The sequence below is a fragment of the Aquarana catesbeiana genome, linkage group LG05, assembly GCF_042186555.1.
Source record: "Aquarana catesbeiana isolate 2022-GZ linkage group LG05, ASM4218655v1, whole genome shotgun sequence".
NCBI classification, from domain to species: Eukaryota; Metazoa; Chordata; class Amphibia; order Anura; family Ranidae; genus Aquarana; species Aquarana catesbeiana.
In genome coordinates this window covers 171,987,384-172,014,450 of record NC_133328.1, presented here as the reverse complement: position 1 = coordinate 172,014,450, position 27,067 = coordinate 171,987,384, and the positions used below count along the sequence as shown (strand labels likewise).

At 44.3% G+C, this 27,067-nt stretch overlaps 1 protein-coding gene across 1 annotated transcript in view; it reads right to left on the bottom strand.

The window, feature by feature from the left end:
* LOC141144557 (prostatic acid phosphatase-like) overlaps nt 1–26,202 on the bottom strand; it is a 97,335-nt gene extending 71,133 nt beyond the window's left edge. The window contains exons 1-2 of the mRNA XM_073630344.1: nt 26,015–26,202; nt 416–511 (exon numbers count right to left, since the gene is read on the bottom strand). Coding sequence (XP_073486445.1) covers nt 416–511; nt 26,015–26,143 — 225 coding nt within the window. The 5' untranslated portion in view covers nt 26,144–26,202. The remainder of the gene's footprint in view (nt 1–415; nt 512–26,014) is intronic.
* Between the last annotated feature and the right edge of the window lie 865 nt (nt 26,203–27,067).

The window sequence follows — 27,067 nt, the reverse complement described above, 5'->3', positions numbered from 1 at the left end:
ACACCTGGGAACAGATACTTTACCTTCCTAGAACTAGTACCCATATGGAGTTCCCAGAAAAGTCGTTTCCATTAGGTACTGTACACAGGATATAATTCCTGAAAGAACTGCAGTTATGCTAGCCATACTCATAATTTTGCCAGCAGTTTTAACCAGCTTTTTACAAAAATTATGGAACAGAACAAGGCAATATGCAGTATATTATATAGTTACATGTTTATTTACATTTTAGGTATCATGATAGGTGTTCATGATTCATTTGGTTGCTTTTATTGTTTCAAAGTGGTTAAACCTTCTAGACAATAGGCAAATGTTTGGACTACTTTACAGTTTTTAGTACATTATTCCAATATATATAGTGTAGGTGACAAATTTGATATAAAACAAATGACAAAATAATGTGTTTGGGTCATACCTGTGTAAGTTGTCCGTACCCATCAGGCCAAGAATCTTCCTTATACTTGTCATTAGGATAAGTTTCACCTGAACTTCTATCACCATGTCGGAACACCTAACAAAGAGAAAATGTGAAAAAAAAAAAAAAAAAACTCAGCACTAAGGTCCACAGACTTACTTCATTCAAGGGTTGGTAAATAAATGTCAGGGGAATTCAATAAAGCACTTAAGACGGCCATAAACGGTTCAAATCTTGGCTGGTTCAGCAGGTACTGGCCAAAATTTGAACCATGTATGGGCATGCTGCTTGCACCCAAGTTGACCAATGAACTTGGGTACAACCAGCCTGTCGAATTTTCCTTGCGATTATTGCTAGCAGCTAGCAATAATCACTTCATGTTCTCCGAGCCGAGATAGCTCTCGCCAGGAGAACACAGTAGCTCCGCGAGAGGGATTCCCCCATAAACACTGACTGGAATTGAGCAATGTTCTTTAAAGCGGAGTTCTACCCAAAAATGGAACTTCCGCTTCTCCGGTTCCTCCCCCCTCCGGTGTCACATTTGGCTACTTTTGGGGGGGGGGGGGAGCAGATATCTGTCTAATACAGGTATTTTGCTCCCATATCTGGGCATAGATACCCGAGCCACCCGCGGGTATCTACGCCACTTCCTGTGCCTTCTCTGCCCCCCCCCCGCTGTCTTCTGGGAGACACACAGGTCCCAGAAGGCAGCAAGGACCAGTGGGATAGTCGCGCATGCACAGTAGGGAACCAGGAAGTGAAGCCGCAAGGCTTCACTTCCTGATTCCCTTACCGAAGATGGCAGCAGCTGCACCTGACAGCCGAGGGATAGATCGGCTTCGGGGGCCGACATCACGGGTGCCCTGGACAGGTAAGTGTCCCTATTTTAAAGGTCAGCAGCTGCAGTTTTTGTAGCTGCTTACTTTTACCAAAAAAAAAAAAGGCGGACCTCCGCTTTAATGCAACTAGTTGTTTCCTGCTGCCAGTTTTGTTAGCTTTACTGAAATGAATAAATAAATAAATACTTTTCTGGGTAAACCTGGTATAAATTTAATAGGTTTCTCTAAGGCTTTTTTCACACTTGGCATGCATCTGGGGCAGAATCGATTTCAAAACGCACTACAAATGCAAAACGCAGGTTCAGGTGCCATTATTTTCAATAGCACCTAAAACGCAGTGCGGTTTTACCCCTATTTATCACACGGCAAATTGCATCATGTAAAGCTTGTGGCCCAAAAAAGGAGCAGGAGCTTCTAACTTTGACAATTGTTGTCAAACTTTCGGCCAACAAATCATGGATGACAGGCTAGTAAATTTTCGGCAGACAACGGTTTGACATCAGATTTTCGTATGGTCAGTACACAAATCTGTCACACAAAAGTCAAAAGTACACAAACGCATGCTCAGAATCAATGCTCACCAAACATGAAATTAGCAGAAGGGGCCCAAAGGGTGGCGCTCAAGAGCTGAAATTCCGCATAGTACGTCACTAAGTTTGTGTTTGTGGCATGACAATTGTGTATCGTTGGTATGCAAGACAAGATCCTGGCACACGCCCTTTTGACAAAAAGCAGACGCTCAGTTGGCCAACAATCGTACCGTGTGTACGAGGCTTAAGACAGGTGAGTTGTGAGTGTAGACTTGAATTATACACTTTTACTACTTATATGTATCTGACCAAAAATAAGCCTATAAGTTCTAAAAATATAATCAAGTTCAGGGAAAAAAAAAAAAGGAAAGTTGACAGAAATTTCCCCTGAATCAGCTGCTTGAAATGAGTATATTTTCAGGCCAAATCATGCCTTTTTTACGCTGGCAGACAAAAAGTGGTAAAAAATAGTTGGCTGAGATGTGGTCTTACACCCCCCAGCCTGACACTGACATGGCTATACACATGCCGCAGCAATTTTAACTCAGCCTGCAGAGATCAATGGAGTCGCACCACAACTGCGAGCTTGTGGTCTTGCAATGTGAAATTGCTATTTGGCAAACAAAGAAAAACAAATTGGAGTCAGGAGGCAGCAGTAGCACCTCTAGAACCTCTGCCAGCCGCTACTTTGCTGCCCTCTGAAAAAGAGTTCACCACAGATTGCTTTTCAGAGGGTGGAAAGCTTTACCGCCTTTCTGAAAGAGCTCTTATTCTTTTTGTAAAATTCCCCCTCCCCCGCACAGTCTTCCAATAGAGGTAAAACAAATCTGTATTGTTCAGCAATAATCTGAGACTGCTCAGGATTGTTTTGTTCCTTGTATGGTTTTAATTTGTTATTATAAATCAGCTCAGCTAACAACTTGAATCTAATCTGACCAGTTTGCTATGTAACAGGCGGTGATCTGGAATGCCTTATAACAAGCAGCCAAGATGCAGTATATTCAATTTAAGTGACAGATTAATATTATTGTCCAACTATTTGCATTAGAGGGAAGACATTGAAAAAAAGAAAATAATTCTTAACCAAGCAATACACCTTAAAAAAATAAATCAATCAAATTACAATGTCAGCAGCAACACCCACATTTAATATCGTACTTGTAAAAGAAAAGATATATTTGCCAAAACATATTCCAATAAAGGTCAAGTGATCTACCTGTAAATTTGGGGAAAACTGGATATGGTGTGGGGTGGGGTTAAAACTACTGTCTTGCTTAGGGGGCCCTTTTCTCTCCTAATCAGTCTCTGTATAAGGCCACAGGCTGGAAAGTTTCTGTAATTTGTACTTCCTCTAAACTGTAATGTTCTCACAAAGTCGTACAGATGACCTCAAGGTCACAGACACATTTTCATTCTAGTGATGCCGGCTGTCATGGCTCAGTTCCTGGAAGTGTTGTTAAGAATGAATCTTTGGAGAACTTGACAATAGCAACTTCTGGAGCTCAATGAGAGCTTTAAGGAAACCTGTCAAGTGTGAAAAATGAAGGTGACATTGCTGAGCTCTTTTTAAAAACAAGATATTTGATTGGCTTGTATACTGACCCCCTGGGTTGACAAAGAACAGAATAGTCAAAAGTTCATATCTACATGCTTGTTCCAAGTCCGTGATTCAAGGTATTTAAGTAAATGTCAACATGATAGGACAAAGGTATCTCATCCATGACAGGTTCTTATGATTTGTGCCTTTTAAACACATTGAGTAAGTTTTATTAGCATTCTAGTAAGAAGCTATGTTTTTGATAATGCTTACGGGAATTTTTTACATTTATCCCACAAAATGTGAATGAATTCACCGTATTCTTTTACTTTTGAAAGTGAGTAAGCATTTAGGGTTTCCCTTTAGGAGACCACTGGTTATACACTATGCCTTCAGTCATTCTGCGGCTTCATGAATGACTTATTCAGGGCGGACATGGGTAGCGCCACCCCCGTGAGGGCCCCGGAAGATGACCACAAAGGTTACCCTGACCTTGCAAGCTTCCCAACACCTCTGACACCATGGGTTCGGACATATTTCAGAATAACAGTGCAATTACACAGACACCGGACTGCAACAAAGTATTCAAGTATTTTTACTTAAAGGTATTAAAGCAGATAGAACAAAAATGGCTTAGGCAAATATTTTTGTATTAAACTCTTACTCTTGGCACATATAAAACAGATATGCAATGCATAGAGAATTACAGTAAGTAGTAACCAGTAGACCCAGAAAGAGCCTATGACTGCAGGTATAAAAAGGAAGGAGAATAACCTTTTATATCAGACTACTCCCTTAACTCCTGATGTCAAAACTCTGTGACACAATTATGGAACAACAAATTACCAGAAATGTAACACTTAATCTCTGAAAAGAGTTCCCCTTAATGTGTGCAGATATTGTGCACAAAGTCCTTTAACCACTTAAGGACCACCCACATACATATACTGCGGCAAGGCGACCCTTAAACGTGAAATCACGTACCTGTACGTTATTTCTTACATCGGCTCTGGGGTGTGCGCGTCGCTGGAGCCGCGCTCCCGCTGTGATTGGACACAGCAGGAGCCAATCAGTGGGTCCAATGGCCGCTGGCCACCCGTTATGGTTCGCTGGAGAGACAGAACAGCGGTCTGCCTATGTAAACAAGGCAGACCGTCTTTCTGTCAGACAGGAAGCGAGAGATCTGTGATTCCTGCTAATCAGGAACACAGATGTCTCTCTTCCTCGAGTCAGTCCATCCTCCACACAGTAAGAAAGAACACCCAGTAAGCACAATTAACCCTTTGATTGCCCCTGATGTTAACCATTTCCCCGCCAGTGTCATTTATACAGTGACAGTGTACTTTATTTTAGCACTGATCACTGTATTGGTGTCACTGGTCCCCAAAAAATGTCATTTAGTGTCAGATTTATCCGCCACAATGTCATAGTCCCACTAAAAATTGCTGATCGCCGTCATTACTAGTAAAAACAATAAAAAAAAAAAGTCCATAAATCTATCCCATAGTTTGTAGACGCTATAACTTTTGTGCAAACCAATCAATATACGCTTTTTGGGATTTTTTTTTTACCAAAAATATGTAGCCAAATACAAAATTGGCCTAAACTGATGAAGAAATTTGATTTTACATTTTTTTTAATTGGAGTTTGTTTTATAGCAGAAAGTAAAACATTTTTTTTTTTCAAAATTGTCGGTCTTTTTTTGTTTATAGCACAAAAAATTAAAACTGCAGAGGTGATCAAATACCACCAAAAGAAAGCTCTATTTATGGGAAAAATTTGAGGGGGGGGGGGGAGAAGTGCAAAGTGTCTCCTAGCTGAAGCTTTGTTTTGGTGAAAGGAAATGGAATAAAAGGTGTCTGCATGCAGTGTCCTTTAGGAGTGTTTCGAGGGTGGGCTTCTGCCAGCTCACCAATCCTGACAATACCAGGCTCAAGGGAATAGGAGGTCCCGGGGATCCTGAAGAATCTGCAACCAGAGAAGAGTGCCTGACCACACACCTTGCGGGACAATGGGATTCAGCAGGGTCTCTGCCGATGCCGATGAGAGTGACCCTCAACTGTCACTCAGCCGACAGGAAGCTGGGAATGATGGATGCGTCACACACCCCCTGGAGGCTGAAGGCCATGGTCCCAAGAGGAAGACACCTCCCTAGACCAGGCTACGTATCTCCTTACCCAGCATTCTGTTCTCTCTCCCAATTGGTTGGAACTTGTAGTCTGCAACAGTCTGACTCCAGTGCAAATCTTGGCTCATCTGACCACAGGTCCCAAGATCCTTCACTCTCATGTGAGATCTCTGCTCACTCTGCATTTAGGAAGTGATGACACAAGCTGCTCAAGCTGAGCACTAGAGGGGAACAGACTCACTGTGGTTGATGTTACAGAATGTCCCACAGTGACACAGGCAATTTAGCCAGCACCTGGCTACATCCTCTCCCCCACTTTAAATCTTTGGTCCTCCAAAGAGGTAAACTTCCCACTGTATTTTCTTAACTAGTAATTGTCAGCAAAGTCAACACAAAATAACATTAGCCATAACTCAATTCCAACAACAGTGCATACTTCAGGGTTTTACTGAAATCATTCATATACCCCTTCAGTAAATTCATAATCTGTCTGTCTGTTTACAGGCCAGGGCTATTGCTGTGGCCCACCCAGTGGTGTCAGTCGGAGAGTCAAGGTCACCCCCTACCCAAAGAACAGTAGGGGAATCTGGCACTGACCTCTGCTGTTGAAAGGTGGGTATTGGTTTATCTGAGTTTTCCCCTAGGACATCATAGGTTAGTCTTTTGGGAGGGTTTATATTCCGCCGTTGAATAGGCGAGAAATCTTCCTGGACAGCGGTACAGTCTGTGTCCAGATTTGCAGCCCTGATGAAGCTGAAGTGTTCCAAAGAGGGTTTAAGGGAATCTGACTCAGGGAAGGGAAGATCTGCAACGTCAATATCAGGGTTTGTGTAAGTTTGGTCTCCACGAGGTTCCACATCCGATAGCGAGATTTCGCCTTCGAGAGAACAGTCCAATCTAGGTTGTAGTAGATCTCCATCATTGAAACTGATCAGGTCTTCAACACCCCCTTCAGTGGACCGGCTAATGTGCTCGACCTTAACTTCGCCAACCCTTTCGGGTGGAGGCAGAATTTCCACTCCTGAGCTTAAAGATCTCCTTCTCTCTTCTTTGACTGCATGGGGCCCAGAGTTGGTTTTTTGGGTTAAGGGCCGCAACCAGTAAGGCACTAGCTCCTCATCTTCACTGTCTTCATCTTCCACCATCAGATATTGGCTCAGACCCCGCTGGAGCAGCTGGGTTTTGAGGGGGGTCCCTGTTTAGGGCCTAGCTGCCCATTACCAACAAGGACTGCTCCACACTGACTCAGACTCATAGCAAATGTTAATTCGGAAGGAGGTGACGAGAGATGCGAATACAGCACAGGGGACTAGTGTCAGAGCAAGTCCTGCTGGAATGGTATGATTTTGTCCGATAGGAACTCTGAAAGGAAGCGCTAGTCTCTGAGCAGCGACCCCAGGGAAAAATTCTCCCCTCCAGCCAGGAAAGGTGCTAGTCGCAGTACAAAGTGCGAATACTGTTCTTGGGGAAACAACCACACAAGGAATGGAAAGCTGAGTTAAGCAGGCTGGTCCAGGCAGAGATGTACAGGAGTATGTAGCAGTCGTCTCATCTCTACAGCCACAGATCACAGAAAGCATGGATGCTTTCTGAGGAGGAACAATCCAGTGAGCCTACAGCAGAAGAGTGCGCATCCAGGCAGAGCGCTGCTGACCTCTGCCTGCAACAGTTGGTGATCCTGGAAGATGTGTGCAAGGCTACTGACTTTTCACTTTACTTCCCAGCAGAACAACTGGCATCAGGGCCGAACATTACTGAGCTCTGCCCAGCACCAACAGCAGCTTCAGCCACCCTGAAGCAAGATGCAGCCGGCCTTTCTCCCACAACACTGACAGGGACATGGGATTTCCTGCTAGCAGCATCTGTGGAGTTACAAGAAACTTCTCCAGCTGAAACACTGACAACCGGACAGAGGGTCCAAGACCTCTGCCCCAAACCCGCGGCAGTTCCGGAGGCTCAGGGTGAAAAGGGGCAAACCCCAGCAGCAGATCAGGATCCTGGGGGAGAAGGGAGAGGAGGTTGTCATCCTCCCTCCCCAACAGTCAGTCAGAGTGGAGGAAACTGTCTTCCCTCCCCAACAGTTAGCCGGAGCAGATGAGGTCCCCAGCTCGAGCGCTAACAGGGTAGAACACTATTGGCCTCTGCACACAATAATCAACTCTGCAGGTGTTCCTGAGGGAGAATGCAATTGGCACCTCACAAATGCAGCTTGAGTGGGTGTTGGTAGATGGGCCTGCAGCCTCCACTGACAGCAACCCAGCAGAAAAGCTGGCAACAGAGCAGAGTTCTACTGGCCTCTGCCCTCAACCAACTAATTATGGATCACCTGTGAAAGTGGATGGGACTATGGTCTCCACTGACACAACCCCAGAAAAATGTCTGGTATTGAGACAGGAGGATATCGGCCGTGCTCTGCAAGCATTGAGGGATTTTCATCTAGAAAAAGTAGATGGGACTACAGTCTCCACCTGTATACCCCAGGGATGCTGGGCAGTCGGCCCAGATCCCCAACAGCATGACTGAGTGAGCCCAGCCACCTGGTCTTCTCTTCAGCGGCTTAAAGGACTCCAGGGAGAAGGGCCAGTCCACACTTCTCCCCAGTGGTATGTATATTCTACAATAAAGGCAGAGGTGGGCTGGGTGAGTAATGCTCTGTTCAGGACAATTTGTTTGGGGGTACTGTGTGGGTATGGGCATCGGGGGACTGCAAATACTGACTAACTTTAAAGTCAACCAGTCTGGGGTCTCCTCCTGTGTTAGTCTCCTGGCGAAAAGGGGAGAATTGCAACAAACTCACCCGGGACAGAGACTTTTAGAGGGGACTGAATGCTAGCCTCTTGCCTACTGACTATGGGCCCTGGCATTTGAGGGAGCTACAAGCATTTGGGAAGATTTCCTGTTATGTAATGCAAAAGGGCAATATTAAAGAGGCCATGATGGTCTCTGCCAGCTTGGGACTCACTGGACAGATGTATGTGAAAAGAAAGCTGGTTAAGGAGATCTGGAAAGCCCTGGGTCTCCTGTTGTCTACTAGTGTGAGGTGGGGTGAGGTCACTGTTTGTTATGTTAATTGTGCTAATTAACTCACCTATTGTCTGCTAGCAAACTACTGTGGGAATGTGTTTATACTTAATAATAATAATGTAATAATGTGCATTGTACTTTGCGAGCTCGATGCCGGCAAGTCTTACCTGGAATGTGACCTCTGAGTGTCCAGGTGGCTAAGGTGAACGGCCACTCTTGAGAATGTGGTAAATGTATGCTTTACATCAGTGAGGTCATAAGAGAAGGTTAGCAGGCACTATTGAGAATGTGATAAAGGTATGCTTTACCTCAGTGAGGTCATAAGAGAAGGTGTGTAGCCACTTTTGAGCACGTGGTTGGGAGTGCGCACAAGAGCTTGCCATCTTCACATATTGGATGGCTGAAAGGGGTATCCAGGCTTGTGGCTCTTATGTGGTATCTATATGCCTCTATGTAAGTGGTTTGATATCTTTCCCCACCTTTTGTTTTTGGAGTATACAGAGACCACTATTTGTCTTCCTTTTTTTTTTATATACCATCATCGTGTGTGAGGAGAGTACCAAGGGATATTCAATGTTTATTGTTGGTGCTATGTGAACCATTGGGAGTCGTTTATACCAGAACAAGTCACCACAAATTGCTTTTGTACCCAGTGGTGTATTTTGGTTTTGTGCTGCCCTAGACAAGACTAAAATCAGGTGCCCCCCCTCTAAATTTCTCCCATCCCAGACACTTTAAAATTGAGCACGCCCGTGCAACAGTGAAGAACGAATTTCACTATCTATAGGCGACGCTTTAAAAGCCTTTACAGGTTACCACTTTAGATTTACAGAGGTCTGGTGCTAGAATTACTGCCCATGATCTGATGTTAGCAGTGATACCTCACATGTGGGGGAAGATCACTGTTTGCGTGCTTGCATGACCAATGTGCTCTTTCGCCTTTGTGTGCAAGCACGGGAGGACGGGGGGCACTTTATTTAATTTTTTAAAATGTATTAATTTATTTTAGTCTTTTTGGAGAGATCTGGGGTCTAACAGACCCCTAAATCCCTCATCTGCTCTTAAAAGCATTCAAAACACTAAGATCTGTGTTTTTGAATGCTGTCGATTTTTAAAAACTGGCGCTGATGATTTCCGAGTAAACCGGAAGTGATGTCATCTCATCGCTTCTGGTGTACTGTTACGAACAGCTGATCAAAGCCGGTTCCAGCTTTGCCTGGCAGTCCAGCCAGCCGGCAGATGCACCGGTTGGTAGCTCGGGTCTCCCTGTGGGATGGTAGAGCCCAAGAGAGCCGTGGAAATCGGCGGGAGAGGAGAGAGAACGCCCCCTCTTGCTGCTTGTAATAGCAATCCAGCGTCTAGTAAGCGCTCCAATTGCTATTACAAAAGAGCTGACCACTGGCTCCAAAAAAAACTATATTGGGGTGATGCCTGCAGCTGCAGACATAATCATTAGACAGGTGCCGCCCCCCTCCCCCCCTGAAAAATACCGTCCAAGGCAAACGCCTTGTTTGCCTCACAGTAGATACACCCCTGTTTGTACCTTAATCTAACAGTGAGGTCACATAAGGAGGCGAGCGGCCAATTTTACATGTGATATGAACACATCTGGGTGATTTTTAGGATTAGGATCCCACCATCATTACACATAGGATTCTAGACAAAAAGGACTATTTATGGAAACGTATTGATTTTTGTTTGTTGCGCTGCACCAATATTATTTTTTTATTTTGGTTTATGTATGTGAAGTGAAATCACAGTGAGGTGTTCAAGCTTGCATCAATTTTTAGGTTGCATATCCATTATTTTTTTACTATTTTTTTCTGGTCACAAGTGTGATTGCGCTGATAGCTAGTTTTTAATTTTACATTCGATAACCGGGAGTATTAGGTACAGAAGTCTCTAGATGAGTCTACTATAATGAGAGCACAAACTGGGGTAGACTTGGCTGGGGGAAAAAGGGCAGATGACCTCTAGGTGGTGGCCCCGAGTCACCATGCAGACATTAAAGATGTGTTCCAGCCTGGGGGAAAATAATTTAAATTCAGCAGCTACAAGTACTGTAGCTGCTGACTTTTAATATATGAACACTTACCTGTCCAGGGAGCCCACAATGTCGGCACCCCAGCCGATCTTCAGATTGGCTGCTGGGTGCTGCCACCGCTATCTCCACTAAGGGAAACCGACAGTGAAGCCTCTCCAAGGGAAACCATGCACGAAGCACCCTGCGCTTTCTAATTGGCCCGGTGATGGAGAAAGGAGGGGGGGGGCCGAACTTCTAAGGGACGACGCTGCGGCGCCGTCTCTGAAAGTGAGGAAAGGGGACCTGTTAAAAACAGGTCCCCATTCCTCCCTCCCCCTCCCCCCCCGAAAGGTGCCAAATGTGGCACCGGAGGGAAGGGGGGAAGCAAATAAGCGGAAGTTCCACTTTTGGGTGGAACTCTGCTTTAATTAGAGCAGGACCCCCAGTCAGTGACACCTGGTGGGTATTATATAGACGGCATGTGACCTAATGCTGGAAGCCACTAGGAGTCTTGCTGGAAGATTTCAAAATATGTCTCACAATAAGCCATGTCCTTTAAAAACATCAAACTTTCACAGTGCCTAATTGCTGTGGCACCACGGCACACTGTGCAACATACTTTTTTTTAACCCCCGAAGAAATCTGTTCCTATCATGAAAGGGCCACTTGTTTGTATTATTCTTCCCAGGCCAAAGGTCCTCCCCTAAGCGCAAACATCTTTAAAATGTTTACATTAAAAGGGTTAAAACTTTTAAAATGGAACTACAAAAACAAGACTGAAGGGGGGGTGCCCCAGAAACATGTCAGATTGGCTTTACAGTGGGATACAATTGGAGCACACATACCTTTCACTATATGGCATCTTGTGGTCTGTGTTTTTACCAGTAGTCCTTTTGTGAGTATCCAATTTTTATCCATTTTATTTGCTCAAATTTTTTTTTTGCTGTAATGCAATAGATGCATGCCTCTTCCTGTCTTCTTGTTTTTGAGGTTCCACTTTGGATTTCCCTATCCATGGAAGTCCGCATCTGCTTAGCATTTTAAATTTTATACCAATATAATGCTGCGCTATCCAAATAAAATCATATGGTAATCGTACTGAATCCTAATATTGCTGACTGTAGTTAAATAGTGGTGGTGAGATATTGCACCATCTTATGCAATTAAAAGTTGCGATCATAAACAATTAAAAATTGTAATCCTATGCGATCCTCCCAATGACAATCTGTGTAGCATACACACCTCTATATGCACATGTTGCATTCATATGCAATAGAGAAATTTGCAACCCTGTGCGATAATTGCGATAATTGCAGTGACAATCTGTAATTTACATCAATCTATAAAAAAGTGCATCAATATACAATAATCAATATAGGAATAAAGTGACCCGTGTTTAAAGTGCTCTTGTGTCATTCATAACTACTCCATTCTTCTGGTACTCATTGCAGCTGATAAAACAGATGATAAAACAGTAAAGTGCTTGTGTCCACTCTTGTGCTCCCCCCTTTATGTATGCGCTCATCTTAGAGTGTGTGACCTAATACCTAAGCTCAGTCAAAACACGCTTTTAAACCACCCCTGGGCTTATGGTCAGCATTCAGATCCTTGGATGGTTGCTTGCAACAATATTCATATGGAAAACAGAGGAAACTGGATAGTGTATTACCGTTTTAAAAGTTTTATTTAAAATGACAATATTCCCTATATTAGGGTACTCACATTTAATAGGTGCTATGAGCGCACCACTCTGTAACAAGCCAAACAAATATAAAGACGCTGTACTGGTGTGTCCTCTCCCATTCTGAGAACACTCCACTGTCTCACAAACCGCCCTGTCCCCTCCCCTGAAATTGTCACACAGTCCACTTCAACAGCGGAGGACCTCTGAACACTGAAGTTATCGTTTTGTACCATAAAACTTTTAAATACTGAGGCTGTATTCACACATGATCGTGGGCTTGTTGCTCAAAAATAAATTTGTTTGGAGCGACAGTGTCATGTGTTGCAATTTGCCGCAATTCTGAGATCTGGATCTCAAATTTTCCGACAACAAAATCCGTTTGCGTAAATTCCGATCGTGTGTACGCAATTCCGATGCACAAAGTTCCATGCATGCTCGGAATCAAGCAGAAGAGCCGCGCTGGCTATTGAACTTCATTTTTCTCGGCTCATCGTACGTGTTGTATGTCATCGTGTTCTTGACGTTCGGAATTTCTGACAACATTTGTGTGACCGTGTGTATGCAAGACAAGTTTGAGCCAACATCCGTCAGAAAAAAAACATGGATTTTGTTGTTGGAATGTTCGCTCGTGTGTACGCAGCATTAAAGGTCTTTTCTAGCTTAAAGGAAATTGATAACTGGTGGAGGTTGGTGCCTGGCACTATCTACTCTAGGAGGAGAACAGGACATTCCATGAGTCTCCACATAAACTAAAAATCATTCCGTCCTGCCTTGTTGCTAGGAATTTGTAAAACTATCCCAGCCGTTACTGATCACCCACATCCCCACATAGGAGTGAGCTATCAAACGTGTGTAGTCCACTATCACCTCCATCAAAGTATCACCGAACTCGGAGCTACTGCAACAGGGAAGAAAGAATGCATGCAAAAGGGTTTGAATTACCTGCTAGTGTCTAAGCAACAACCTAGCTACAAGACATGATAGGCGCCATATCTGGGAGTTTTTTGTCCACGCTTTGGGAAGTACTAAAACAGCCTACACTTATATCAAGGGCATTGTTTAACTTTGATCAAAGCTGCTCAGTTACCCCTTACCTGCATAGGCAGTTTTTTTTTTGGTAAAGGTGAACTAATGTTAAAGTGGTTGTAAAGGCAGAAGTTTTTTTTATCTTCATGCATTCTATGCATGAAGATAAAAACCCTTCTGTGTGCAGCAGCCCCCCTAATACCTGAACCCCCTCTCGATCCAGCGATGTCCACGAGTGCCTTGGCCGTCCAGGACTCTCCCTCCTGATTGGCTGAGACACTGCAGCGGCGCCATTGACACCTCTGCTGTCAATCAAAGTCAGTTAGCCAATGAAGAGAGAGAGAGGGGGCGGGGGTCGAACCACGGCTCCATGTATGAATGGATACACGGAGCTTCAGCTCGGCTCGGGTGCCCCCATAGCCCCCAGGAGAGAGGGGCCAGGAGCACTGGAAGAGAGACCCGAGAAGAAGAGGATCGGGGCTGCCCTGCGCAAAACCATTACATAGAGCAGGTAAGTATAACATGTAAATAGACAGTATATAAGACATACATATGATATTATAGATAGTCATATACTAAAACAGCGCTGTTTTAGTATATGACTATCTATAATATCATATGTATGTCTTATATACTGTCTATTTACATCTATTTGCTTTTTTAAACAGCTGCTTTTCTTTTGCTCCTTACCCTTGGTTTTTATATTTTTATTTCAGAGGGTCTGGTAGATAGCCTTTGTATGTCCTTTTATCTACTGAAGGATCTGGATGAATGTGGTTAGAGGTTCTGTGGCGCTGAGTGGTGTACTATAGGCCGAATTTTACACTGTTCTGTTATAGGTAAGTATAACACGTTTGTTATTTTTATAGGAAAAAAACGAGCCTTTACAATCACTTTAAGAGTAGGGTAGAGTGTTCTCTGTTGTGCTGGAAACCATTTGCACTTTGGGAACCATCTTTATTACACAGTGATGGGTAAAAGCCTATGGATTTTTGTCTTTCATTCTAACCCAGTCAACTTCTTTTTTGCATGAACAGCCTCTTCTAAAAATTACTATAGTCCCTGTAATATGGCATTTAAATGGTAATCCAGTCAAAGGTCTACGGGGTAAACACACCCAAAAGGGATATTTAAATTGAACAGTAGGAGAATGTTTTGTCAGCCATGTCAGTCAGTGGCTTCTTAAATGTGTTCATTGATAACTCTCTGCTATAATTCTCAGTTCTGGGATGCTTACCTAAGAGGTTTGGAAGCTCCCGCCCTGCATGTTCCAGTTCCTCCTGCTGCATTCATTATAAAATTAAATAAATAAATAGATAGGATAAGGAGAATGGGACTCCTTAATGACCAGAGGAAGTATGCAGATCCAGGTACTCAAGCACAGAGATCTCTCCAACATAATGCAAGAGCTATAACAAGCTGCCAACTTATTTAAAGCAGAAGTTTGGTTAAATTGTCTTTCTGGGATAAAGGTTCACTAACATTACCCATCTCTAATTAACCATATCCCACATGCTGCCAATTGCTCCTTAGTGTAGAAATGCTACCTGCAATCAGTGGCGGCTGGTGGTATATTTTTTTTGGGGTGGGGTGGGCGGGGGGGCACAACCCACCCCAGGTAAGGTTGCATTCTGTGAAAAACAATATAAGGACTTTTCTGAATGGAGAGGAGGACAGAAAGGGGCAGGTGGCCATCAGGACTTTTAGAAATGCACTGCAAAGGCAGAAGAAGTTAGCCCATGTAGCATAGGAGGCTCAGTACTGTAAAGAGGACCTGTCATCATTGCAGATAACATTTCTACACTAAGGAACAATCAGCAGGATGTGGGATATGGTTCATTAGAGGTAGGTAATGTTACTGAATCTGGAGCGTGGCTGAGCATCGGAGCGTGATGGCAGCTTAGTACGGGGGCTTCCGACATCCAGAGCCTTAACTTGAGCTACGATAAGCAGGAGACGGCTGTATTTGGAGATCGAGAATAACAGGGACAGGCACATCTACCTCCTGATTGAAGATGGACCCGTCCACCCAGCTGAGCGGGAGTGTTCCGACAATGTTCTGCACACAACAGGTGGCCTCACAGGCCCCGTCTCAGGCCTCGGATCACGGTACATGGAGTCCCTCCGCGACAGAAGACACCCCTGGGACATCCATCGCAGACATGCAGGTGTCCCCTCCCTCGCCCATGCCCAGCTTAGCAGATCTTCAGATGGTGGCCTTAGACATAAAGAACACCCTGTCAGCAGCAATTTCTGACCTGAAGATTAATCTGAGAGGAGTTGCCACATGCCTGGGCCACATGGAAGCTGTGACTCTCATGGTGCAGCTATTCAGCAAGTCCAACGAGCAGCCAGCATACATACCCAGCATCTGATTGATATGCACCGGCATATGGAGGACTTTGGACAACATAGGCCGTGGACCTGCGGGTAAGGGGGATACCAGAAGCAGTGGAGGGTCCTCAGTTGCGGGCGGTAGTCTGGGCCATTTTCAATATCTATTAGGCAGGTCACCAGACACGCTAGTGGAAATGGAAAGGTGCCAAAGAGCTCTTAGGCCTCGGGACCGGGACACTGACCCACCCAGGGACACAGTCTGTTGACTGGTCAGTTTCATTCAAAAAAAGGACATGCTACGATTAGCACGGAATCATAATCATCTGGAACACCAAGGGGCTCCCATCCAGATTTTTCAGGATCTGGCCACCATCACTCTTCAACATAGAAGAGACTTGTATCCTCTTCTAACTGTTCTAAGGGACAGGCGTATTGCATACAGATGGAAGTTCCCTTTCTGCTTGCAAGCAACTTCGGGGACTCGTACTGCATCCCTTAGAGTTCCTGCAGAGCTGAACACCTTTAGCAATACCCTGGGCACCCCAGTAATACAAGTGCCTGACTGGTATGTGTCACGTACTTTACAGCGGAGTCCGAAATGCTGAGGGTGGCCTCTTGTATGGTTCCGGTCCCAACACCCCTGGTAGTGAGGACAGGGAGTGCTGGGGCAACGAAAGGGTGCAGGTGCCTGCAGGCTGGAGCTTGGAGATACAGGATCCTCTTGGAGAAAGGCGTGAAGACTGATCACCAGAACTGTTCAGCAGAAGCCAGGCAGGTAAGTATGGATTTAGGAACAACTGCAATGTCAGAAACAGGCAAAGGTTGGCAACTGGCTGGCAACAAGGTACATAAATGGAAGGCAAGTTCTTAGTCAAGGACAGGCAGAGGTTGGCAATGGGCTGGCAGCGAGGTACAGAATCAGGAAGCAGAGCCGTAGTAGAGAATCCAAGGTCTGTATAATCAGTAAAGGTAGATAACAGGCAGGGGTGATCCAGGAGAATGGTCAAGGAAGCCGGGTTTGTCAGGAGCAAGGTAACAGGTCAAACAGCAATCAGGAACTCAGGAGCAAGCTGAAGATGATCCAGCACTGGTATCAGGCAGAGACTCTGTTTATATGGGGCGCCATGTGCCTGGATTGGTGGATGTAAATGTGAGTGCGCACACATGTTCGCATGGGTGTGCGAGTGCGTGCACACGGTCGTATGGGTGCCCACATTTGTTCCGGAACTCATTTGCCCCTGTTGGGGACACTGCGCATGTCCATTGGTATTAGCGGAATGGGAATTAGCCACTGCTGCACAGAGACGGGCATTAGCACTGTGAGTTCTCTGACCATGTCCATTAGTATTAGAGGAATGGGAATTAGCTACTGCTGCACGGAGACGGGCATTAGCACTGTGAGTTCTCTGACAGTATGGCTCCTTCTTGCAACCTGAACCCTGGATACCAACCCAACCAGAGGACGCTCCCCGGGCACAGAGATACAGACAGAGGCTGCTGAACAAAGGCCCCTTGGTCGGGTGAGCTGTTCCTGGAGTTCTATAGGGTTAGAACTCTCCCCCTGGAACCCCATTTTTGCTTTTATCATTTTTTTTTTTTTTTATTCGTTTGCTTTTATGCATTTAACAGGCCCTTACTGAAAAGATCAGTGCATATTCCCTTCAGTGCTTCATTGCCCTACGACAAATGGGACACGTTAGTTGAGCCCTCTCATATTTTTTTCTCTTTGTTTTTGGGCTCGTAATTCACAGCACCAGGTATACTCAGATGCCCCCGCCCTTTTTTTTTTTTTTCTTCTGGGGACAGCCCTACCCTCATGGAATCTCTGACATACCAGGGAACTGACTGCATGGTCTCCCATACTCACAATGCTCCCTTTGCAGACGGGGACTGAGACCTTAATACAAGCTCCAGATATGCCTGACGAGAGTTTGTGGCTTTACTTCTTATCCATATGTGGGCAATCCCTTTACCTTGAGCTGCAGGGGAATTTGCTATAGGGGTTTCCCCCTACAGTTCAGGTCTGGGACTATGTACTGGCCTCCAAATGGTGCAACAACCAACAAGGTGCCTCATTGTTTCCTGAACAGCGGTAAATGTTACATCTAAGCTCAACAGTGTGTAATACAGAGGATAAGGGTGTATTGGGTGCACTGAGGGTTAGCGGACATTGGAGTAAATGGGTGCTGTACACGGATGCTCTTCCAATGCATAGGAAACTAGCATGCAGCAAGGGCAGAGAGACTTTAACTGCTGAGATGTTGAAATTACCGCTAGACATGCTGTCCTCAGTGTAAATTTAAGGGCCCCCAGTAATCTTATCAAAACGATAATGGCATAAAACAAGTAAAAAAAGTAAAAAAGTAATCTTGGCTTTGTCATGGAGGCTGTTGGACTCTCCTACCTTGCCACTCCAGAGGTACTCTTCATCTAGAGTCCTCCGGATGGGCAAAGGCCAATGTTACTCACTGATATATGGTGGGGTACTGGTTGTTGTTATCTGTTTAATCCATCTCCCTATAGTTTGATAATTCTGATTGATGGTCAGGTTCATCTAAAAACTGCATTTTTTTTTCAGCGCTCGGGGAGGGCATGGCAAATGGAACCTGGTTGTGGGAAGGAACACCTGACTTGGAGACCCACGTATGGATATGGTGGGCCCTGAGGTGCGTGCTGCTTCTCACAGGAGAATGGACACCTTATGTATTCCCCCCCCCGAGTTGCTGAGGTAGAAGCTGCACTTGATCTCCTATTTGACTCTAAGTTGAGGCCTGGGGAATTCTGGAAGTAGGGCTCATCTAGCAATAGATGGGACTACTCCGGGGCCCTCTGGTCCTCATAGTTGTGATTACATTCTCCCTTCTTTACACTGATTATACTGTGGAGGCTCTGAATGCACGTGTCCAGACTCGCCCTTCGGTGTTTGACCCCTTCCCCACCTGAGAGAGGCAAGTCCCCCTATTGAATCCAGCCGGATTCTCCCCCCCCCCATATTGTACCCCAACCTCCCTCTTAGGTGGGTTATCAGGCCTGACACCACCTCTGGTGACATTTAGACACGTCCTCCACACCTGGTTTTTAGAAGGCTGCGTTTTCATTCCTCCTGTTGACAGAGCACATAGATTAGGTTCACTTACGAACCTGTTTTTTTCCCTTTATTTTCTCCTCATCTTTCCTTTCAAACGCCACCACAGATTCTCTCCGTCAATCCTCAACAGAAATATTTCAATATGCTGTTACTAAAAATTTCTCAGCGCCTCTCTCACTCAAAGTGTACTCTTTAAACATTAAAGGCCTCAACATGCCTGAAAAATATAGCAGCGTTCTAGCAGAGGCACACTGACAGAAAGCGCAAATTGTTTTTTTGCAAGAGATGCATTTTAAATTAGGTGTCATCCCGCGACTATTTAACCGTTGCTTTTCCACGGTCTTTCATGCAGCCTGTGCCAAATCCAAATCTAAGGGAGCTCGATTTTGCTCTCTTTTGTCATTTATCCTTACTGACCAGTTGCTGGATCCAGAGGGCAGATTTATGTTCTTGAAAGGGACATGGAAGAATAGGTCGGTGACACTGGCGAATATTTATTGCCCCAATTCTAAGCAAGTACCCTTCCTCTGGGAGACTCTGCTTAAACTAGAGACTTTTCAATCAGGTCTCTTGATCCTTACTTCCTCTCTCCCTTTCTCGGCCCTACGCCAAGTAAAGCGCCAACTGGCCTCTCTTACGCCTCATGACACATGGCAAACCTTAAACCCTAGTGAGCGGGACTACACTTTCTTCTCCTCACCATACAATCGCTATTTAAGATTGGATTATCTCTTCGTACACCAATTTGACCTTTCTTATCTACACAACGCCACCATAGAGCAGATGGTGCTTTCGGACCACCACCCGGTCACAGTGACCTTGGTCTTCCCTGACAGGGAGGTCTCCTCCAAGATCTGGAGAAATGATGCATCACTTCTTGCAGACCCTGGGGATCTGGCCAATATCAGACAACATATTAAGGAATTCCTTCGCCATAACGACACACCTGACGTCTCTCCTCTGACTCAGTGGGAGGCGCACAAGTGTGTCATACGGGGACACATGCTTTCCATCGCAGCACGGAAAAAAAGGGAATGTCAAACTTTGATAAAGGAACTGTCTGACAAAATACAGAACTTAGAAGCCCAACATAAATGCTTGCTGGCAATCCAAATGGCACAGAAACTGGTGGAGACTCATGCTCTCTTACTGGAAGAACTCTTTATAAAAGAGCACGCAAAAACGCCACGCAGAACCGGACGCTAGCTTCTACAGTTCACCATGTGACTGACACTTCCGGGAACACCCAGTCCAAAAATGACGAAATAGCCTCTCAATTTCAAAGATTTTACAGTAAACTGTACAATCTTAGCTCCGACCAACCAGATCCTGTGGGAGGGAACAATACGGTAAAAGTGATCCGAGAATTCTTAAGTCGATACAGTCCCTCTCCTTTAACCTGTGATGATGTACAGGAACTGGAAGCTCCTCTGTCTCTAGAAGAATGGGGGGGTGGCATTGAAGGCTACAAAACCGAGTAAAAGCCCAGGGCCCGATGGATTCTCTGCCCAGTATTATAAGTGCTTTTCTGACCTTCTTGCCCTAGGCTTTCTTAAAGCTTTCAACTCATTGTCCGCAGCTCCCCTTTCCCCAAACAGCTTATTGGAAGCGTATATCACTGTGATCCCGAAAGATAATAAGGACCCAGCCAATGTTGCTAACTGCCATCCAATTTCTTTACACAATGTGGACAGTAAGCTGTTTTCGAAAATCCTAGCAACCCGACTATCCCAACATGTGCCAAACTGGGTGGGACTAGACCAAGTAGGCTTTGTTCCAGGCAGAGAGGCTAGGAAAAACACTATCGTAGCCCTGAACCTCCACCAATGGCTAACTTCTAACCAAGGTGAAGGCTTTTTCCTAGCGATGGATGCGGAGAAAGCGTTTGATCAAGTGGCCTGAGACTATATGGGTGAAGTCTTGAGAGCTCTGGGTATTGGTGCCAAAATGCGTGCGCTTATCTTATCCTTATATGTCAACCCGAGAGCTAGAGTCAGAGTCAATGGCCACTTGTCGAGGGCCTTCTCTATCCATGCTGGAACGAGACAGGGCTGTCCCCTATCGCCTTTACTTTACATCCTCACCCTGGAACCCCTCCTTCGTTGTATTAGGGAACACTCGGATATTAAGGGGATACAGGTACATGGCCGAGAATTTAAAACAGCAGCCTTTGCAGAAGACGTGTTGCTATTTCTCTCTTCCCCACTAACGTCCTTGCCAAATCTCTTGTCAGTTCTTGAACAGTTCAAACACATCTCAAACTTGAAAATCAATTATTCATAGTCATTCGCACTGAATGTTTCTCTATCTCCAGACCTAATGCGACAATACCAGTTAGCGTAACTTTCCATCGGAATGGGAAATTTGTCACATACCTAGGCATACAACTCCCTGTCAATTTATCGGAGCTCTATACTAGAAGTTTTTGGGCGGAAATGGAGAACATGCGTCGGGTCTCCAAAAATGGGACGTGCCCTCCATCTCTTGGTTTGGGTTTGCTTCCATTTTAAAAATGACGATCCTTCCACGCATGCTTTGCAAAATGCAAACGATTCCAATCCGGCTGCCATCCTCATATTTTGCGGCATATAGGACTATGTGTAGGTCCTTTCTATGGGGAAACAAACCCGCATGAATCAAATGGGCTAAGTTAGTGTTGCCAAAGCCTAGGGGGGGGGATTGGAATCCCAGATGCACAACGCTACTACTGGGCAGTTCACCTGACTAGGGCGGTCTTCTGGAAGATCCATGAAAGGTGTAAAGGTTGGGTGGGTCTCGAACATCTAGCCTCTGGTGCTGAGCTGCGTGTTGTACCATGGTTTCAAAAAGAACACATATCACGCTTTCGACAGGGCATGTACTACGTATGCATTTAACTCCAAGGAATGCTTGCTCACCCCACTTAGGGGCAACCCTACTTTTGTTTCAGGCCTAGCCAGGAATTTCCTGGCAGCAGAATGGCCACACAGGGAAATGCAGGCAAGACACTTTTTCTGCAGAGGGCGGTTCAAAAAGCACAAGGAAGTGGCTGAACTATCAAATACCGCATAGTTCCCTTTCTGGTCATACCTGCAACTGAAACATTACCTAGATGATGCAGCCCGTAGAGGGAGGTTTACTAGGGATCCTGCGGTTTTTGAGTCTCTCTGCACTAGAACCTCCCCCCAAAGCCATGTGATATCGGCGCTATACGCCTCGATGTTTGGGGAGCTTTACACCACTTTACGCACCGGCCACGCTTTTTGGGAATCTACACTGGAAACAGAATTAGACGAGGCTTCCTGGGATCGAATACACCTTTATATTCATAAGGACTCCCTAAATCTGGCTACGCAAGAAAATGGCTACAAAATCAAAACTAGGTGGTACAAAACGCCAGATATTCTACATAAATTTGTACCGTCGATATCGGAACGCTATTGGAGGTGTGGAGTGGAGAAGGGCACGCTTCTTTGTATCTGGTGGACGTGCCCCCTGATTCAGCCGTATTGGCGCAAGGTCCATTACACGACAACCCTGATCACTTCGCTCCCGCTACAGTTCACACTGGCACAATATTTACTCCATCATTCACAAATCCCAAGAAAAAACTCTATTTCTAGTCGGTAGCTATGCACATGTTCAACGCTGCTAGGATTCTTGTACAGGTTCCCTGGTGTCCGCGTCTCCTCCCTCTATGCAGGGGTGGAGGAGCTGATCTATACCACTCTCAACAAAATATCTGAATACCCAGCCACACGGGCAGCTGGGTATACGTACCGAGAATCTCAGACCTACCAAGAGCTGATACGACATAGCAAGTGAGAAGTGAGAAGGGGACTTGGCAGCAAATGATCCTCCTTACCGCTTTTCATGTGCCACAAGGTATGAGACGGAGAGGGTAGTTGGTGGTGGCCCCACCCCCTCTCCTCCCTTTATCCTCTATATTCTCCCCCCCACCCTTTTTTTTTCTCTCCCCTCTCCCTTTTCCTCCTACCCCTGATAGCATAATAGATGTAAAAGGGCACAGTGGGACTAGTAACAAGTGTTGACTGATATTTGCTCCCACACCCCTTTTGGATACCTCAAGCGACCTAACCAATGGTGCTCATATATACCTTGTTCTTAAATATCAGACAGGCTATGGGTGGAGTTAGTTCTGTATACCATGTTTTGTTCTGTATTTGTATGTATTGGTTTACTTCCAGTGATGTCAATAGAATAATTTACTGTATTGTGCGTGGAAACCTTTGATAAAATCTTTATGAAACAAAAAAAAAATGTTACTGAATCTATACTCTCCCCCATTCATAGAACATGTTGCGTTCTGTGAAAACAATATAAGGACTTTTCTGAATGGAGGGGAGGACATAAAGGCCATCAGGACTTCAATATACTGCAATGTTAGAGCTGAGGAAGTTAAAGTAACACTAAATTCTGGTTTAAAAAAAATAAAATTATATAAGTATATTCTTAACTTAAAAAGTACCTTCTATTGTTCTCATATCTCCAAATTCCTCCTCTTTATTTGCTGTGTGATCTCACTTCCCTAGAAGGTGGTTGCGTTTGTTCTCCATGGCCCCACAGTATGTAGGAACATGGGCATTTTCTGTTGCTTGCTCCCAAAATGGACTAGGGACTATAGGGATTAGTAGTGTGTATAGAGCAGGGCACAAGTAACGTACACTACTAACTCCAAACAAATGGATGTGAGAGGAAAAAGGAGAGGTCCGGGAGCTCCAGCATTTACCAAAAACAGAAGAAAAACAGTGAAGTGAACCTTGAAAAAAAGTTGTCTGATTTCTCAAAAATAATTTGTTTTAATAATTAAAGTAGAAATTAAAGTATTTTTTTTTCATTTGGTTTAGTGTACAGGAGAGTTTATAACCCCTGTTCATTTTTTTTTTTTTTTTTTGGCATCTGTGTCCCACCAGGGAGATTTTTGGTTACTTCTTGTCCCATAGCCACAACAAGAGGTGAGAAAATCCCTGATTGTCAGCAAAACTAGTGTCCACATTGGAAGATTTCCCCTCTATTCCTGTTTTGGGGACAACACAAAATTTGGGATTTTCTTTTACTTTCACTTTTGATGACAATGGTAAACAGAACAAATAGAGAGGGAGAATCTCCTTAACCGCTTCAGCCCCGGAAGAATTTACCCCCTTCTGTTCTTTAACTGACAATTGCGGGTTCATGCGACGTGGTTTGGTCGGACGACATTTGTGATCTGTGGTGTGCTGGTGTTCCGTCAGAATAGCCGACCCCTCAGATTAGGTAACGGAAGTGACATTCCGTTAGCTGAATACTTACTGCACATGCGCAGGTTTGCTAATCTGACAGAACACCTGCAGTCAACAAACACCAGCGGACATCTTACTACACCCAGCTACGTCTTGAATTTCACAGTAATTTTACCAATGAAGGGAGCGTATATAAATAAACATAATATATTCAGATCTGTCATGCTGTTTTTATGTTACATTTTCAAAACATAAAAGGTTTATGGCTGAGCAGTGCGGGGTGTACCAAGATGACCTCCGCGTCACCTTCCTAGTACGGCTTCTTTCAAAATGTAACATTAAAACAGCATCACAGACTTCAAAATACTATATTTATTTATATCAGTTTATTGTTCACCGCTTGCCGACCAGCCGGCAGGTCAGCACTTTCCCGCGAGCCGTCATAGCTGTACATCGGCCCTTTAAGCAGGGATAGCAGGCGTGCGCCCGCTGCACTGCAGGGAAACTGATGTGCGTGGACACGCGCGATTGCGGGCACGAGAGCCAGAACAGAAACGTGTGTGTAAACAAACAAATCCCTGTTCTGTGAGTAGAGGAGAAATAGATTGCGTGTTCCTACTAGCTAGGAACAACGATCTGCCATCCCCCTACAGTTAGAACACACAAGGGAACACAGTTAACCCCTTAATCACCCTCTAGTGTTAACCCCTTCCCTGCCAGTGACATTTACACAATAATCAGGGCATTTTTATAGCACTTATCGCTGTATAAATGTCAATGGTCCCAAAAATGTGTCAATAATAATAATAATGCCATAAAAATGAAATAAATCTTCCCCATAGTTTGTAGACGCTATAACTTTTGCGCAAAGCAAATATACGCTTATTGCGATTTTTATTACCAAAAATATATAGAAGAATACATATCAGCCTAAACTGAGGAAAAAAATTCCTTTTTTTTAAAAAAAATTGGGGATATTTATTATAGCAAAAGTATAAAATATTGTGTTTTTATCAAAATTGTCGCTTTTTTTTGTTTATAGCGCAAAAAATAAACACCGGTGATCAAATACCACCAAAAGAAAGCTTTATTTGTGGGAAAAAAAGGACGTCAATTTTGTTTGGGTACAGCATCGCAGGACCGCGTAATTTCAGTTAAAGCGACGCAGTGCATTGCAAAAAATGGCGTTAAGTAGGCAAATCTTCCGGGGCTGACGTAGTTAAAATGACTGTGAAATTCAAGACCTAGCTGAATGTAGTAAGATGTCCGCTGCCGCCTTCTGACTGCAGGTGTTCTGTCAGATTAGCAAACCTGCTGCACACGCGCAGTAAGTATTCAGCTGACGGAACCTAATCCGACGGATCGCTGATTCTGGTGGAACACTGACAAATATGAACGTTGATCTATGATTGTTTCAGTTTCCAGCTGGATATTGCTGCAACCCCAGCTACCTTTGAGTCTGATCCAAGAACGTGTGCGATGGAAATATTGACATTATGGTAGGAGTAAATTGACATCCTCAGCAGATCGCACACTCAGTGTGTTTTGAACACGGAGCAAGAAATGCACACAGAACGCGCGTTTTCTGCACCACGTTCCGGTGTAAATGAGCCCCTAGATCACAGGAAAACAAAGCAGCCAGGAAAGCAGGAAACAGAGCAATGTTATAAACAGCAGTCATAGCGCAGACCCTCAAACATGTGTCTCAGGCATCCGAAATGACCATAACAGGAAACCGCTAGTGTACGCATATCGAAAAACAAATCTTACAGTACATGAAACTGAAAGTCCTGAAACATTCACAAGAGTAAGTAAAGCGTCTATGAACATACTTTGTGGAAACTTGAACAATAAGGCCTCATGCACACGGGACGTTAAAATAATGTTATGAAAACGCCAGTAGCTTTGCAGTGAGTTTTTTTTTTTAACTTTTTTCAGCTTTTTTCAACGTTTTTGCAATAGCTTTTTTTAGCGTTTATTAGTTTTTTTTAGCGTTTAGCAGCTGCAAAAAAACGCTCAAAAAAGCGGCTGTAAAAACGTACGTGTGCATAAGGCCTAAGAAATTCATTATGCTATGTACTGAAAGTTACCTACAAGTAGTAAATGTAGAATAGCACAAGTAACATCTGTTCCTCTACAAACATCTGTAATGCAGATCACTCACCACAATCACAAGTGTAAGTTTCTTCTCCGCATCAGACTGCCCCAGAATAGGAAAGCATACATTCAGGAAAATAAAACAACTTAATAAAAAATACAATGAGTGTCTTGCAGCTGGGAGAGTGGAAGGCATTGTTATCAGTCTTGTAGAACAAGTTCACCTGGCAACCTTTAGACATGCACTGCATATGTATAAGTGGTAGGGTGGAGCAAAGCGTTATATTACCAAATGAGAATAAAAGTTAACACTATAATGTTTATACATGTCACCTCATTTAGAATGCTCGGCTGAAAGAACAAAGAAATAAATTGTTTTGAGGATGGTTGATAATGTGTAACTTTATTAAAACATTTTAATTTCCACTCTGTGGAGAAATAAACAATAATACAGTGCAGTAGATACAACAAACTACTTTATAATAGAAACTTAAAGTAGAACTGAATGCAAAATTATTTTTATTTTATTTGGATAGAGTAAGGGAGGATTAAAGCTTCATGCATACTGAGCATGCACAGTTCCCATGAACTCCTTTTCTCCTGGCAGTAGAAAAGCTGCTTAAAAAACACACCTGAAGTGGTGTTTTGCACATGCGTTTAAGCGTTAATGAATTCAATTGGCCAGGATATTTATTTATTCTGGCCACTCGAATTAATGAATACTCAAGTGCTACAACTGCGTGTAGAGTTTTTTTCTGCCCAAAAACTCCTCTCCTGAACATGCTGTTTTTTTTCATGCCTGTTGTGGAAATTTTCATTAATGTATTATGTAGATTTATTAATGTATGTTATCAGATGTCCCCCAGTGTCAGTTTTGCTGCAATATGCTCATGCGAGCGTATTCGCACTTACAGACGTCGGTGGAGGACAGTTGGTTGCGGAAACCTTCCCGTGGACACGGCAGATCTGTTTGCCCTTTAAGGGATGTCAGCTTATGCCTCACCAAGAGACTGGCCACCTCATGGCAACTGCATCTACTAGGGTTGCCACCTCATCCCTTTAAACCCGAACACATATGAATTACACAGGTTCTGAGGCTAATTTAATGCGGATAAGGCAC